The 16,435-nt window shown below is 43.1% G+C and overlaps 1 protein-coding gene across 1 annotated transcript in view; it reads left to right on the forward strand.

Moving 5' to 3' along the window:
• The first annotated feature begins 691 nt into the window (after positions 1-691).
• TTC33 (tetratricopeptide repeat domain 33) overlaps positions 692-16,435 on the forward strand; it is a 28,334-nt gene continuing 12,590 nt past the window's right edge. The window contains exons 1-3 of the mRNA XM_079995110.1: positions 692-828; positions 1,860-2,089; positions 14,926-15,007. Of these exons, the coding sequence (XP_079851236.1) occupies positions 1,869-2,089; positions 14,926-15,007 (303 nt within the window). The 5' untranslated portion in view covers positions 692-828; positions 1,860-1,868. The remainder of the gene's footprint in view (positions 829-1,859; positions 2,090-14,925; positions 15,008-16,435) is intronic.

A 16,435-nucleotide genomic window follows, 5' to 3' on the forward strand; every position in this document is an offset into this window, starting at 1 on the left:
CTGTGGTTTAACCCACAGCGCCACCTGTGTCCCATTTTCAAGGCTGCTGATGCCTTATTTTCAAATCTGAAAGTTGACAGCTATGACTTGTGTTCCTTTGGTGGTGAGAGGAAGGAAATCAGCCCTGAGTGCTGACTGGAAGGACAGATCGTGAAGCTGAGGCTCCAATACTTTGGCCACCTCATGAGAAGAGAAGACTCCCTGGAGAAGACCCTGATGTTGGGAAAGATGGACGGCACAAGGAGAAGGGGACGACAGAGGGCGAGATGGTGGGACAGCGTTCTGGAAGCTACGAACATGAGGTTGACCAAACTGCAGGAGGAAGTGGAAGACAGGAGTGCCTGGCATGCTCTGGTCCATGGGGTCCCTAACAGTCGGACACGACTAAGCAACAACAACCCCATCAAGCAGCCACTGGCGCACAAGGGCGCTGCTGCCTTCCTTGAACTACAACACCCATCATGCTCTTGGGCGGAAGGGTGCGATTCTCAGTTCCGCCGGCTCCTGTAGAGTTAGGAAGGTAGATAAAACCTGCAACGGCGAAGGTCGAGCGGCGCCGCTCTATCATGGAAATCTTTATGGTCTCTCCCCGCCCTGAGAGGAAGGGAGAGAGTCGCGTTAGAAGCCCCTGCGGCAAAAGACCGTCAGGGGAGAGCGAACGCCTTCCTGAGTTCTAGACCGGAAGTGGACTGCCATAGACACTGGTTTCCCAAACCGGCCGAGCGCGGCTGCTTCCGGTTCTTCCCTGCTCCCGCTTCCGGGGAGCTGAAAAATCAGATGTGACCCGGCTCGGACTGTGACAGAGCTGTAGAGGGGAGGGGGCTTCAGGTAAATATCGCCCCCCCTCTTCAGTTGGGTATTATGCCTCCCCCTGTATTATTATTGTATTATTATTATTATTATTATTATTAATACCCGCCTTTTCCCTTGACAGGAACTCAAGGCGGCTTACAGATAAGAACCGCTAAAAGCATAGGGGGCGCGCACGCTTTGGGGCGAGGCGGGGTGTCATTAAAAAGGCAATTAAACATGGATAGAATATTCTCAAGGGAGAGAAATGGCTGCCCGAGCACCTTGTTCTCTGCCTCCTGAAGGAGAGAAGCGCCTTCCTAAGCCTTCCACTTTTCGTCTCTGGTTTAGTTTTTGTGAGGGAGGTTGAGGAGGCAGTGGAAGTTTGGAGGTGCAGGCATCTTTCCTCCCACCCCACCCCATAATAGCCATTGCCATTTACTGATACTTCACTGCCACTGTATTGCACCCCTCTCTGGTAGATGTAGGGACAGAGCTGGCCCACCCATGAGGCAAGGTGAGGCGACTGCCTTGGGTGGCAGGACCCCCAGCCAATCCCAGTGTTGGTCTTCCTTTCCCTACCCCCTTGTTCCTGATGTAGATCTTTCCCTCACCCTTTCAGCCTTTGCTTGAAAGGTGGCCCATATATCCTTGTAATAGTCACAATTATTATTACATTTGATGGCACCTACCCTTTGGTTCGTGCCCTGGTCCATGGGGTCACGAAGAGTCGGACACGACTAAATAACAACAACCACCCTTTGGAATTCCCTCCCATTAATTATTAGATGGGGCAATACCTCTGTTGCCATTATTATTATTATTATTATTATTATTATTATTATTCCTAATGTTATTATCAATGCCTATTGAAGACCTTCCTCTATTGACAAGTCTTTAAAGTTTGCAAGGCTGATGTGGAAGTCACACCATGGCCAGAATTCATTTGCACAAATCAGTCTCTTTTGAGCAAGTTAACCTCTGTCGCAACTAATTTCAGTTGTCATGTGTTATGGTTTGTGTTAAAACAAAAGGGTGCCAGTAGTTGAAATTACCTTTTTTTCCAAAAGCTTTCTGAAATGGCTTCCTTTGGGTGGAAGAGGAAGATTGGTGAGAAGGTGTCGAAGGTAACATCTCAGCAGTTTGAAGCTCAGGCTGCTGATGAACAGGATCTTGCTGACAGTGATGAAGCTGAATGGTTCCATGACGCTAAAAGGAAAAATGGGGTTCTCCTGGAAGACTGCGTGGCCAAAAGTAAACAGCTGAAGGATGAAGGTGCAATTTTGGCTGAGAATGAAAGGTAAAGATGATGGTTTTGAAAAATTTAAATCCTATGATGGATTTTTTCAGGTGTATAGGTTGTGTTGGCTGGGCAACAAAACTTCCTCTCTGCTGTGTGCCACACAAATCTGTTCTGAGCGTCCCCCCAACCCTCTGGAGCAGATTTCAGGAGGGTGTGGGGCCAGAGTGGGGAGAGGAAGGGGAGGTTCCATTGTCTATGGTCAAAAAAAGAGTACGGATCTAAAAAATATTTTTTTTGCCATGATCTAGTAGTACCCACACGCGGGTGGCGCTGTGCGTTAAACCACAGAGCCTAGGACTTGACGATCAGAAGGCCCATGACGGGGTGAGCTCCCATTGCTCGGTCCCTGCTCCTGCCAACCTAGCAGTTCGAAAGCACGTCAAATGCAAGTAGATAAATAGGTACCGCTCCGGCGGGAAGGTAAACGGCGTTTCCGTGCGCTGCTCTGGTTCGCCAGAAGCAGCTTAGTCATGCTGGCCACATGACCTGGAAGCTGTACGCTGGCTCCCTCTGCCAGTAAAGCGAGATGAGTGCCATAACCCCAGAGTCGGACACGACTGGACCTAATGGTTAGGAGTCCCTTTACCTAGTAGTAGTAGTGTTGACTAGCCACTAGATGGTGGTAAAGACCTCTTTAATACAGTGTTGTCTGAGGATTAGAAATACAGTGGTACTGTACCTCGGGTTAAGAACTTAATTCGTTTCAGAGGTCTGTTCTTAACCTGAAACTGTACTTAACCTGAGGTACCACTTTAGCTAATGGGGCCTGCCACGCCGCCGGAGCACAATTTCTGTTCTCAGCCTGAAGCAAAGTTCTTAACCCGAGGTACTATTTCTGGGTTAGCGGAGTCTGTAACCTGAAGCATATGTAACCCGAGGTACCACTGTAGGGTCAATTTTAAATCTATTTCTTGATTAACGAGATCTTTGAAAAGAATAGAAAGTCATCGAGATAGGTGGCCTAGAAATAAATTGAGAGAATTATTTTAGCCGCTGTGGATACATTACTGACCTACATTCTAACCTCACTTAATGGAGTTCACACATGTAACCTGAGACCTCTACACAGAAATCATCGCTGCACTTCCCTCTTCAAGGCCTTCCTGGTTCTAGGAGACAGTGGGGTGGGAGATGGTGGGGATTCAACCAACCCACCCCTTGGAAGATCACCCTCTTCCTCCACTTCTAACATGTCCTGTGCCCTCACTTATGTCTCTGACTGCTCAGACCCTTCCCCTCCCCCCCCCCATCTTGCTTCCTGCTTCGCGGGCGGCACCAAACTCCATAAATCGCTGGCCTCCTGGGTCAGTCTTCTGCCCCCTCTGCCTCCATCACACACCCATCAGAGCCCTGCCAGGACTTCTCTCTAACACCCATGGGCAGGGAGTTCCAACGTGTATGTGTGGCCACGGTAAAAGATTGATTTCTTGCAAATGTGGAATTTATATTATGCAGCATTTGTAAAAGTGCCAGATCCTTAAATCTATGTGGTCAGGTGGGCACAGATGGGGTGAGGCAGCCCTAAGCCGTTGAGGGCTTTATATACCTATAGTAACACTTTAAATTTGTCCCAATAACATATTGGCAGTCAGTGTACATCTCTGAGCAAGACCATCTTGTCAGTGATTATGCTGCACCATGGCTTTCAGACTAAGCTCAGTGGAAGCCCCACATATAGTGTGTTGCAGTAATTGTTGGCCTATTGATAGACATAAATGCTGTTAACAGCTTTGCTTCCTGTATGCTTTATTGCTGCTCAGGTTATTAAAAAATTATCATGGAGGTCAGATCTGTTTAACATTATGCAATCAGTTTGTATTTGATATAGGAACAGCGTAAAGAACTTCATTTTTCTTGAGATCTGAAGCCATTATGTTTGCTAATTCCAAGCACGTGTTTCCTTCCGTATAACGTTATGATACCAATAAAACATTATCTCTTAGCATAAAGGTACATTAGATGCCGGATCATTTGAGAGTAACGAAATTATGTTCTTTCCTGGATACCAATTACTTTTAAATGTGGGGAACATTGACAGAGTACAAAGTTGTTAAGAGTTGCTTAATCAGTTGAGGAAGCTGACACTTCTTGCACAAGTGTAATATGAAAATGTGATATGAACCAAATAATCTCTGGAGAAACGTACTTGCTGTTTAATAGCACATAATAATGTTATGCAGTTAAGAATATGCAGTTGCATGCAGGCTTAAGTGTAGCTTAAGTTGCAATTTCAATAGGATACTGTGACTTGGATCCCAAGTGGTTAAAGCAATCTGGGCAAGCCACTCATTAGAAGAAATGTTACTCTGCTTCAGAAAGCAGAGCCCGTGTGTCAAGTTTTGCTCCTATCTACTCCGCTATATGTTGGAGAACTTTCTCTCCTGTCCCACCCCACTTCATTGGCTGCTCTTTGAAGGAAAACGTTGATGATATCTGGAGAAGAGAATGCCATACTACTTTCTACAGAAGATGGGAGTAGATTTAAGATGGAGTGCCATTTTGAGTGATTATTCAGACCTTGTGATCTGCAGAAGCAGGGAGAACAGGCCTGTTAGATTGTTGTATGCAAAGAATACCAAACTGGGCCAGCCCACAAGGATAAGATTGGAGCAGTACTGTAGTCATACATTTGCCTAGAAGGAAACCCATTGAACATATTGGGGCTTGTTTTTGAATACACATAATTCTGGAGATTCTACAGGCCATACAATAAATCTCATTTCACTGTAATTTGTAGAGCATACAAAGGTTTTCATCAGAATAATTTATAGATTTATCTTTCCTGATTTTAATAGCTTTCATTATCAGAATGAAACTTGAGTTCAAAATATCAGGCTTTGGACATTAAGAAAAGTTTTTATTTAGTGTGCTTACAGGAAAACATGGAGTACTTTTAAAAACAACTTGAACATCCTCCACACATCAGCATTTAGGTTTGCACAGATTGTTGCAATGGTAACATATATTTATATACATTTTTTTTATTTTGCTTAGTTACCAAAATATTTTATTTTATCCCCCCGTGTGTATGTAAATCTCTCACACACAAAAAGTGCCTTGTGTCTTGTAAAGATTTCTGTGCTTGGAGACTGAAGAGGTACAGCCCAGGAAAAACTTTACTATGTGATTTTTACCAATTGTGTAGACTCTTTCTTTCTTTCTTTCTTTCTTTCTTTCTTTTTCATTTACATTTCATTCCATAAAAACACAGCATTAGCAATACCAACAAAGAGCAGTGATGTACAGATTTTTGCATATGTTCTAAGTCAGCTGTACAGTATCCATATTAATCATAATGCTTTTTGGACCCTTGTTTCTTTTGAATAGCAGCCCACCTTCTACCTCGTGGCAAACATGGGGAGGTGGTGTTGTTGTTATGTATGTGATATGGCATAAGGATGGTCGTTTCAGGCGTTAAAAATCTGTAAGCCTGTAAACTGTGAAACCTGCAAACTCTTTCTATGGAATAAAATGGGGAGACTTCACAACCTTAGGAGCTAACATCACTGGAGCCCACTAAGCTAGTACATTATTTCTGAAGGCAAACTTGGATATTATACGTGGCCTGTTACATGTCCAGAGAATGCTTGTAAGTGTTTGGGAATTGTTTCCTATACTAGATGATGAGAGATCCTGTCACCTAAGATGTTTCAGAGCAGCACAGTAATTGTTCATTAGGAGACTCAACCCCCTGATTATTATGGTGATAACAAGTCTTGGTTGTTTCCAGTTTCCGTGATTCCAAGGAAGAGTAAGAATGAGCTCATGCGGTGGGTCCCCAAAGAGCATTTGTCCAGGGTAATAAAGCACAAATGCAACAATTGCTTCTAAGGAGAAATGAAATGCACTTGCAGTGCTACTGGTTACCATGGCAGTAGTAGAATATAGTCGGGGGGGGGGAATACCTTCTGGGAACTAAACTATTAAATGTATACAAAAGAGATGAAGGGTGGGACATTTATTTGTGGCTCATCTTTGCAAAGCAGCTTTCCCTGCCCCCAGCTATTAAAAGTTCTTGAAATCAAGAATGAGCCATATCTCTTTTTCAGGAGAAATTAAATGGCCAAATCCTCTGTACAGAAGTAGAAGTCATTGAATCACACACAGCTTTAAATTGCATGATGATACCCAAGAGAACCATCTACAGATAGGTAGCCGTGTTGGTCTGCCATAGTCAAAACAAAATAAAAAAATTCCTTCCAGTAGCACCTTAAAGACCAACTAAGTTATGTATCTTTCAAGAACTAACTTAGTTGGTCTTTAAGGTGCTACTGCAAGAGAACCATCGTTACTGAACAGGAAATGAGCTAAGTGAGAGTGGGGGCATATGTATCTTTCAGAAAGAAGTGAGTGTCATTGTCCAGAGAAAGCCAGGTGTCCCCCCCCCCCATACTACCAATATAAGTTTCACAGCTTTTCTGCAGAGCCCTGGGGATAGAATTCAGGGTCTAGGGCAGAGGCTCTCAAATTATAGTCCACAGACCCCTGGTGGTTTGCCAGCTCCATTCAAGTGATCTATGGAAAGATTGTGGAGCAATCAGGAGTGTCTGTTCCCTTAGGTGGAAGGAGAGGGGCTGTATCTTAGTGGTAGAGCATCTGCTTTGCATGCAGAAGGTCTCGGGTTCAGTCCCTTGCACCTCAAGCTGAGTGGGGAGAAACACCTTTCCAAAACCTTGGAGACCCTCTACTAATCAGTGCGAATCATCCTGCGCCAGATGGTCCCAGTAATCTGACTCCGGATAAGAAAGCATCCTATCTGTGTTGGGCCTTGCATTTGAATCTTCTTCCTTTTTCAGACAATAGAGGCCATTGTTGTGACTGTGGCCAGAGTTACGCCATCAACATTGGGTTCAAAGACATGGATTATTTGGGATATAAATTCATCTTTTCAGCATTTTCTGATTTTTCTTTGTTTCTGTTTTGATCCAGCCCAGTTCAGCAGTTACTATGATATCTCTGGACTTGTTCTTACTAGCTTCTCTTATGCATAAGGCTGGTTTCCATGTGACAAGTGCCTCCTCTGATAATACGTTTGATAGTGTTGTTTTCTGTACAGACTCCATTTGTGAGTTGCAGCTCTTGTCTCCTGATAGATGGGTTCATTGTCATTGTGATGCAGTAATAAATAGGAGAAACTAGGTTTTGAACCCTCCCTTTGTCCATGGGCCTCTACTCCTTTCTTACATCTGCCAGTGACATGAAAACTTCTTTAAAACACCAAATATTATAGATTCCCGATGTGTTAATGCATGTCTAGACAGTAGCCTTTTAAAATATGGAGCAGTTTCCATTCAGATTAAAATACTGTTCAGGATAGACTAATGACATTCAGTGCAAGACAGTTGTTATTTATTTAGAATGCTAACATTCTGCTGTATAGCTCCATGAGGCTCCATATAGTCGAGCATCATTGATTTAGTTGTAACTTGCTTTCCAAACGAGTGTGTTTAGTATTGTTGTGTGCCTGTTGCTGTATTGTATCATCATTCCACCATTAGATTCCTTGTAACCTATTGCCCATTGTGTATTATAACAAACCTCCAAAAGTGGTGACATCATTTGTGATATAATCTAGCTATGCTGTATCACAATCTGTTTCTGAAATACATGTTTATATATTTCTAATTTTTGCACTACTTTTGTATATGCTATATGGGTTTTTTTCTTGTTCCTTAAACAAACAAACAAACAAAATATTGCCAGGCCATTTTTAATCAACTGCCACCAACAGCTTAGAAATGGAAGGTGTAGGAAGGATATCAAATCAAAGCAATAAAACTGCCTTTCTCTTAGTCCACACAATGTGGGTTGAAACCCCATTTCCACCCATAAACACACACTGAAAAAAATAGTTTCCATCCCTTTACTTCTTCTTTTTTACCCTCATTTATGAGGTCAAAAAACACATACACTGACGTGTTAAGTGATCTTGAGTTCACACCTTTTAAGAGAGACCTTTTTCTTGCCCATAATTGAATATGACCAAGGTACCAAGACTAAAGGTAAAGAGACCCCTGACTGTTAAGTCCAGTCACAGATGCTGGGGTTGCGACGCTCATCTTGCTTTACTGGCCGAGGGACCCAGCGTTTGTCCTCAGGCAGCTTCCAGGTCATGTGGCCAGCATGACAAAGCCGCTTCTGGCAAACCAGAGCAGCGCACGTAAACACTGTTTATCTTCCCGCCGGAGCGGTACCTATTTATTTACTTACACTTTGACGTGCTTTCGAACTGCTAAGTTGCCAGGAGCTGGGACCGAACAATGGGAGCTCACCCCGTTGCGGGGATTTGAACCGCCGACCTTCTGATCAGCAAGCCCTAGGCTCTGTGGTTTAGACCACAGCGCCACCCGTGTCCCAAGACTTAGTTGTCCATTATTTCAGCCAAGAGACGCCTCCAACAGCACTGTGTTTCTCAGAATCAGAGTTCACCCCCACTGTAATAAGTAATTGTAATTCAGATGGAAGAATGCTGCCAGCTAAATCAGCAGTACCACGTCCTGTCACTTTTGGAACCATTTTTTTGCTGGTGTTTGGTTTTTGCGTTGTGGCCATAGGCCATTCATTCACTGATGTATATAATCAATGGCCAATTAAAAAGATAAGCCCCTTCAGTAAGAAAAATCTTTTCTCCAACTCCTTCAGTGTCTCTGTGTTTTATAGAAGGAAATCTGGCTAGATCATTCTCAGAGGTCCTTTTAAAAAAAGAAATCAGTAACAAAAAGGCGAACCTCTCATTTGTGAGAGATAAAAGGAAGAAAACAGCTTCCTTTTCAGGGGGGTCTTTTATCCTGTTCTCAACCTTTGACATGCTAACTATGAATGTCTTGGTCTGGTTTTGCCAGGAAACCTCATTCCCCGCCCCCACCGCCCACAGACATTGTCAGGTCGGACATCTGCGATTTGATATCTCCTGAGATCTCCTTGTTTATAAAAGTTCTGCGAGTAGATTTGACTTGTATGGAAATAATATTGCTCTTCTTATCGACCTGGGAAGGTTGTACCAGGATATTCTTATCGGATAGCAGATACTATGACGAGTTTAAGAGTGATAAACTTCACACAATGTTCTTTGACCCGGCTTTTCATTAATTTATTGTGTGCCTATACATGAGAGTATTGGACATGGAGATTATACTGCAGTTTCTTTGTCAGATAGAAATATAGCAGCACTAGTCTGAAACAGAAAAACAATAGTTCCCTTTAACAAGCGGCACAGGGCAAGCTGCTTCCTTTGGATGCTGTTGACATAACCCTTCAGTGCTGTCAGGATTGGCTTTGGATTTGCAGACTCGAAAGAGGAGGAGGGGCAAAAACCAGAAGGCGGGGCCTGAATAGTTGGAACCTTACTGGCTCCTCCCCCCAACTTTCCTATGGGTGTAGCAGAGAGCCCAGTGGAAACTGGTAAAGGTTTGAAGCAGCTATGGGGGGCAGGGAGGAACCGGAGGTGTCAATAATTGAACAGGAGCCCAAACAAGGGGGTGCAGTCTTGTCACCTAGAATCAGGTGCCACCTTTGCAGATGGGGCAGACTACGTGAAGGAACATGGATTTGTTATTCCAACATTCCCACAAGGCGAGCGAGTGCGCCACACCTTGGTGGGTGGGGCATGGGAAACTTATTGGGACAGCTTCGTTGTCTCTGTCCAGTTCTGAACTTCTTGCCCTGCTCCTGAACTCCTGAAGCATGGCTCCTGAGCCTTGTGCCTGTTGCTGAGCCTATACCGTTATTTGCCTCCATAAAGATCTCTTTTTTACTTACAAGAGCTTTTATGTGTGTATTTGGGGGCGGGAGACAGGGCACTATGACTGGCCAACTTCTTAACAATGTGGTACCGAGCCAAGTTCGCCATCTACAGTTGTTTGAGTTCTCTCAGAGGGGGCTGTTGTGCCTATGGAGTTTCCTCCCATCTGAGGTGCATCAGACCAGGTGTTCAAAGCAGGTATACTAAATGTCTGCTGGATTTTTGCTGTTTTGTTGCTCTACTACTATTATTTTACTTTTATTGTTTTGTAACTTGGCAGTTTCAATTTGGAAAACAAAAGCAGATTACAAATTTTCTAAGTAAATAAAGCAAACCTTTGTGCCTACAGTGGCTCCCAACATCTTAAGGCTCACCAAAGCCTGAACTTTGGAAGAGTGAAAGAAATGTTTTCAGTTCTTAGTGATACAGTGGTACCTCTGGTTACATACTTAATTTGTTCCGGAGGTCCGTTCTTAACCTGAAACTGTTCTTAACCTGAAGCACCACTTTAGCTAATAAGGCCTCCTGCTGCCGCTGCGCCGCCACTGCACGATTTCTGTTCTCATCCTGGAGCAAAGTTCTTAACCTCAGGTACTATTTCTGGGTTAGCGGAGTCTGTAACCTGAAGTGTATGTAACCTGAAGCGTATGTAACCCGAGGTACCACTGTCATAGCATAATATTTTAGATATTTGGTCTATTTTATTTTAGTTTACTTTAGAAGTTCTTTGTAATAAAAAAGTGGCATAAAAACAAAACATTCAAAGTGGTTTGAAAGAAATCTTTAAAATTCCAGCAGTACCAAAGACTACCAGGCAACTATGATTTTTAAAGTCTACTTGGAGTGTGTTTCACCCCCCCCTCCCACCAAGTGAATATATCAGAGATCATTGTTATGTTTATCAAAGTTGTTGCTATAAACATAAAGTGTTATGTAGATGAATCATAATTATATAAGGTAATATATCAGCTACATCAATATAAAACATAATATGTAGTCCAGTGTGCGCTCATGGAATTCTTACTGCAATATTAGGTCCATGGAATTATGTGTAAATGGTTTGAAATGTTTGACGCCGCTGGAGTTAAGTAGATTGCCTGTATATTTATAAGCACGAGAACTTCAGGCATTCCAGATATAGTCTCCAGAGATGTCTGTTTATCTGCTACCTTACTTTAAAGAAAGAAGATTAATATTGTGTATCTTAAAATTTAGCAAAAATGCTGTCTGATCTGTGTTTTTTAGTCTGCTTGCTGTTGGCAGTGTTCCACCATGAATGCTGATGTGTGCACTGAAGGCTCCAAATTCCCTCAAACATTTTCCAATAATAGGTCTGAGTATGTTTCAGAACTGCAGTCTGCCTTGGTTTTTCAAGATTTGGGTTATCTGGTGAGCTGAGAAGAAGTGGGAGTTGCTTTTGCTATGTTCTTTGTCATCCATCCATGACTATCAGTTGTGATGGCATCACACTGTTTCTTGTACCAGACCAGCATTTGAAATTCATCAGGTGCAAGGCTTGTGACCAAGTGAAGATACCTGGGCGCCAGGATGACACAATATGCCTCTAAATACCAGTAGCTGAGGATCATGAGTGGGAGAGTGTTGTTCTTGTGTCCTGCTTGTGGCCTTCCGACAAGCATATGGTTGGCTACTGTGAGAACAAACTGCTAGACTAGCCGGGCCTGTGACTGGATCCAGCAAAGCTATGTTTTCATGCATCCACAAATCTTAATGGACAAGTTGCTGGGTTTTTTTGTGCATGTGTGAAATTGGCCTTTAGAGAGAGTTTTTCAGGCTTCTAATTTTCCAGCTTGCTGATAGAGGCGGTAATTGGTTCTTATTCACAAGGAAATGTTATTTAATGTTTCCTTTTATGTAAGAGCAAAGCCAATTAATGCCCTTTTCATAACCTTCTCATACTACTTCCTTGCAAAGGAGTCTGAATTCATCAGTGCACATCACAGAGGTAACATTAAAAAACTCAGTTCAGGCGGAAGGACCCGTGGTTCCTTGCTCCTGTTTCTGAATGAGATGAGGCTGGCATGGAGAGGAGCTTCATGCGTCCTTTGGATTCTGATATTATCTTTGTGGCCTGGGAAGCAGCAGTACTCCAAAGATGACTTGAGTTGATTCCATAGATAGCAGGAGATAACTGGCACAGTTCCCCCCTTGCTGCCTTCTCTTTTCATGTGGGGCTAGAAACAGTGTTGGCCTGAGGTTCGCTTTGGTCGCACAATTTCTCCTTGTGTATGTGTGAGGTCCCTCAGCCTGTTTCCTTGATCTTAAGCAGCAAAATGGAGACATAACCCACTTTCATTTCTCTGCTGCCATGTGGTGATTTCTGGATCTGGTAGTGAGCAGATGGTAATGTTACAAAGGCATGGAGATGGTACAGTGGTACCTCTGGTTGCGAACGGGATCCATTCCGGAGGCCCATTCGCAACACGAAAAGAGCGCAACCCGCCGTGGCACATCTGCGCATGTGCGGGTTGCGATTCGCTGCTTCTGCGCACCCATGTGACGTCATTTTGTGTTTCTGCGCATGTGCAAGCAGCAAAACCCAGAAGTAACCCTTTCCGGTACTTCCGGGTTGCCGCAGGACGTAACCTGAAAGAACGTAACATGAAGCGGACGTAACATGAGGTACGACTGTATTGTGGAACCTAAAGGGTCTTTTCACTGAACTTTTCCACCATTGGATCAGGAGATGTTCCATTAGAAAGCAGAAATAAAGCGAACCCGCCAACTTTTCTTGGTAAAGTGTGCCTTAACACCCCGGGAACAAGCATAAGGGAAAATGCTATTGTATTATAGATTTAAAGCCCATTGTAGTATCATCAGCAAATAAACCAGTCCTCTCCCATCACCCTCTTCCTCTAAGTAACAATTTGGGGAATGTTGTAGATCTCACAAACCCCTCTGCCAGTTCTGCATAATGGCTGAGATGTGAAGAGTCAGAGTGTGCATATGCAGCAAAATAGTTGTATGCACCATTAGGCATGTTTGTCCCATTATGGGTGAACCATGCTTGAAATTTAGGGTTAGAAAAGATAGCTTAAACCTTTCCTTACTTTTCCATGCCAGTCTTTCTCATACACATCTCTCAGTGGTGGCATGCAAATTTTTTATTTTTATTTTTCGCATTGTTTGATATGCTTTGGAATTGGAAAATATGTGGGGACAGGGCTGAGCCGCCCTCCCCCCCCCCAATCTTCAGGGCCTGCAGTGGCAGCAGGCCTCCTCCCAACACTCATGATATCACATGTGTGATGTCATGCACACGCGACGAGCCCCTCCAATGTTGGGCAAAACTCGGTGCCTCGCTGAGGCGCCAAGGGTTTTCAAAACCCTATTTTTATCATATGATTGGGAGGCAGCAGGGAAAGGAGGAGATGCTATGTCAAATTCCTTTCACAGCCCTAGGTTCCACATCATTTGTGTTGGCAAAATGTTTGAGGCCTCTGTAGTAGCCTCTAGATCCAAAAGTTTCAGATTCTGACCTGGAAGAGCAGCACTTCATTCATTGTGCTGAATTTGTCCTTGTTAAAAAGTGTATGCAAATATTTTTTTCCCCTATTCATGGAAAAATATGTTGTCTTCTTGCTTGGCATGGATTATGGCCTGCATTTTTTCATTCATTTTGCTGACTATATAAGCCCCCAAAGAGTTTAACTTTTATTACAGCTCAAAAGTCATGGTTTTAATCAGCCATTGCCCTGACAATTTTGCAGCCTTGTGGTGTTTGTTTGTTCTCCAGATATTTTCAGTAGCACGTCCAACATTCAGTTCTCTACGTGTTCTGTCCTTAAAAAAAAAAAAAGAATATCTGTTTTTCCTGTGGTTTTTTCTTTCTTTAAAAATAATAATTGCATGTTTTACATTTGAATGTGAGATATGATTGTGAGGCAGCTGTTAATAAAAAATGTAAAAGTTGTTCAATTCTGTAAAAAAAACACCCCATTTTCAAAATAGAAAACTCACTTTATAATGCATTGTATACTTCTCATGGAACTGTATAATTATTCATTTTGTAAGGTTTTTCCTTCCATTTAAAGTAAACAGCACTTGTGGAATGTTAAGATGGGCTATAAATTAGTTTTTATTTATACAGTCGCTACAGCAAAAAGTTGTATAGGATGCCTTCATAATTTTAAAGGTGGTGGAGTACCACACTAGCACACTTTCGTTGCCAAGTTTCAGAAAGAACGACCTCATCAAAATCTTGTTTCACCATTCTGACTAAACATCAGGAAGAACTTTCTGGCAGTAAGAGCTGCTTGACAGTGGGACAGACTCCCTCGGAAGGTGGTAGACTCTCCTTGGACATTTTTAAGCAGAGCTTGGATGGCGATTTGTCACAGATGACTCTCGGAGTTCTCTCCCAACTCTACAGTTCTGTGATTCAGTGATGAAAGCTTGAAGCTAACAAAATGCAGTTAAATGATTGCTCACTTTTTTTCTCTAGTGCGTATTTCCCTCAGACCTAGTCATCCAGATTCTGCTGCCCCTTCTGAGGATGGGGTTTCCAAGGTCCAAAAGAAAGTTTTATTCATCCATCAGGGCTTCTCTGTGCACTTTATCATATGTATATCTCCACAGGTTCAGATTTTCACACATGGACTAGTTGCTTCAGTTGAAAGGAAGACACGAGCATAGTTGCACGGGGGTTCTGTGCATACACACGAGCAGGGGAACAGTCTGTTATTTTCTGCAATGGACATTGGAGAACTTGCTATTGCATTGACCCCAGGAATGGCTAAAACATGTAGAGTAGGCTCCAGATTTGGCTGAGAGGTCACAAGCGGAGGCCTACTTTATTCCCACCAATTACGTGCATCTGTTCAAATGCATACTAAACCATGTTTGGCAAAATACACAATAAGAAATTGCAATTGCGCTGTCTTTTTTTTTTTTTTTTTACTCCCTGTGTTTCATGGGGTGGTGGGATGGAACATTAATTTATATTTGTGAGATGTTTGGAATGAATATCTAGTCAAAGCAATGTTGGTCCCTTAATGAAAAGGTAAGAATACCGGCCTTTGAAACACCCATAAATCTAGTAAGAATGAACTATTGTTTTAACAACTTGCAGGTACCGGGAGGCTATTCAGAAGTGGGATGAAGCACTTCAGTTAACTCCAGAAGATGCTACCCTCTATGAGATGAAATCACAGGTAATGCATGACAGAGCCTCAGCGGAGTAAGAATTTGTGAATTTATTTTTTCTGACCATAGGCCATGATGCAAGTAAAACACAGAGCAGATAGACTTTTAAAAGTAGTCCGAATAAGTCTGTATGCGTTTTTCTGGGTTAATTGCACATGCAGCACCCTCTCTACCCATAGTGTGTGTAGGGCAGGAGGGTGACAGGGACTGGTATGCTGCCAATGTTTCCCTTAGGAGCTAGCTGGATGCATGGCACATGGTAGTGGCAGACAGATGGTTTCTGTGCTTAGAGGGGATGGTGGGGCAAGGGGACAGTGGTTCATCAGAATATGATGGCCCTGAGCTGCCTCTTCCTACCTTATTTGCATGGCTGTTTTATCTACAAATGACTCCTCTCACTACTCACAAACTTGGAATAGATCCCTGAGTACACAGGCAGCTTCTTCAATTAATAGCTGGTACCAGCATTGAAAAATCATAGAGTCCAAGATCTTTAAATCTATGTATGAGTGCTTTCACAGCCACCTCAACGGAAGCCATGAGACCCTTTTTAACTCCCTGACCACATCTCTTGATGTCTGACCACATCTCGATTGCTCAGGCGATGCTGTATCAACTTTCTGAATCAAGCCAGTGCTCAGCCATAAACATTCTGGCTGCCTCTGTGTCTGCACTGCTTTGGCTCCTGCTCTGTTTTAGTAAACCTGCCAGATGGTGTCATCCTAACCTACCTGTTTGCCCTGCCTGCAGTTTTAATTTATGAAGCATTTGTAATGCAGCAAGTGCTTTTATTGTGCTATCTTTCACCATAACCATGTAGGCATGTAGCTGTGTCCAAGGGAGCACATATCCAAGTGCAACTCCACACCCACTGAAGCGCATTTTCAGTGCCTGCATCCACACATTATCGTATTCACTGCCTTCTCACTTACCAACCTCATCTTGGGGGGAAATAGGTTCCTCGCTCCTGACTTAACAAGACTGTTGGCAACTGCATTAGCATCAATAGAATTTTGAATCAACAGGATAAATATGAATGAGTTGTTTCTCCCAAGCAATATGCCACAATAGCATTATTTGTCACTGACAACATTAAGGTGACTGCTTGGTGTGCAGAAGATCAAATATAGAATTGTTGTGTCCAAGGCTGCATCTGTCTCATGGGAGATATAATCGGAAGGCAAAGGTGAAGAATCAGCAAAAAAAATTATTGTTGTAGACGGCGAAAGTTTTATTGTAGCTGCTGGTTTCCAATTATGGCTTTAATGTAGAAGGACTCTGATTCTGAGCTCATTGTTCTGACCTAGATGATGAACAAACAAGTCCTGGGAAGAGCTTCCCACATTCCAGTTTTTACAACCGGCAGTATCCTGCAATTGTTCCCATTTGTTCCCATTTCCCAATGTTTTGTGGGAAGAATTAATACTTGGCAGAAA

The sequence above is a fragment of the Podarcis cretensis genome (genome assembly GCF_951804945.1).
Source record: "Podarcis cretensis genome assembly, chromosome: 11".
In the NCBI taxonomy this organism is placed as follows: domain Eukaryota; kingdom Metazoa; phylum Chordata; class Lepidosauria; order Squamata; family Lacertidae; genus Podarcis; species Podarcis cretensis.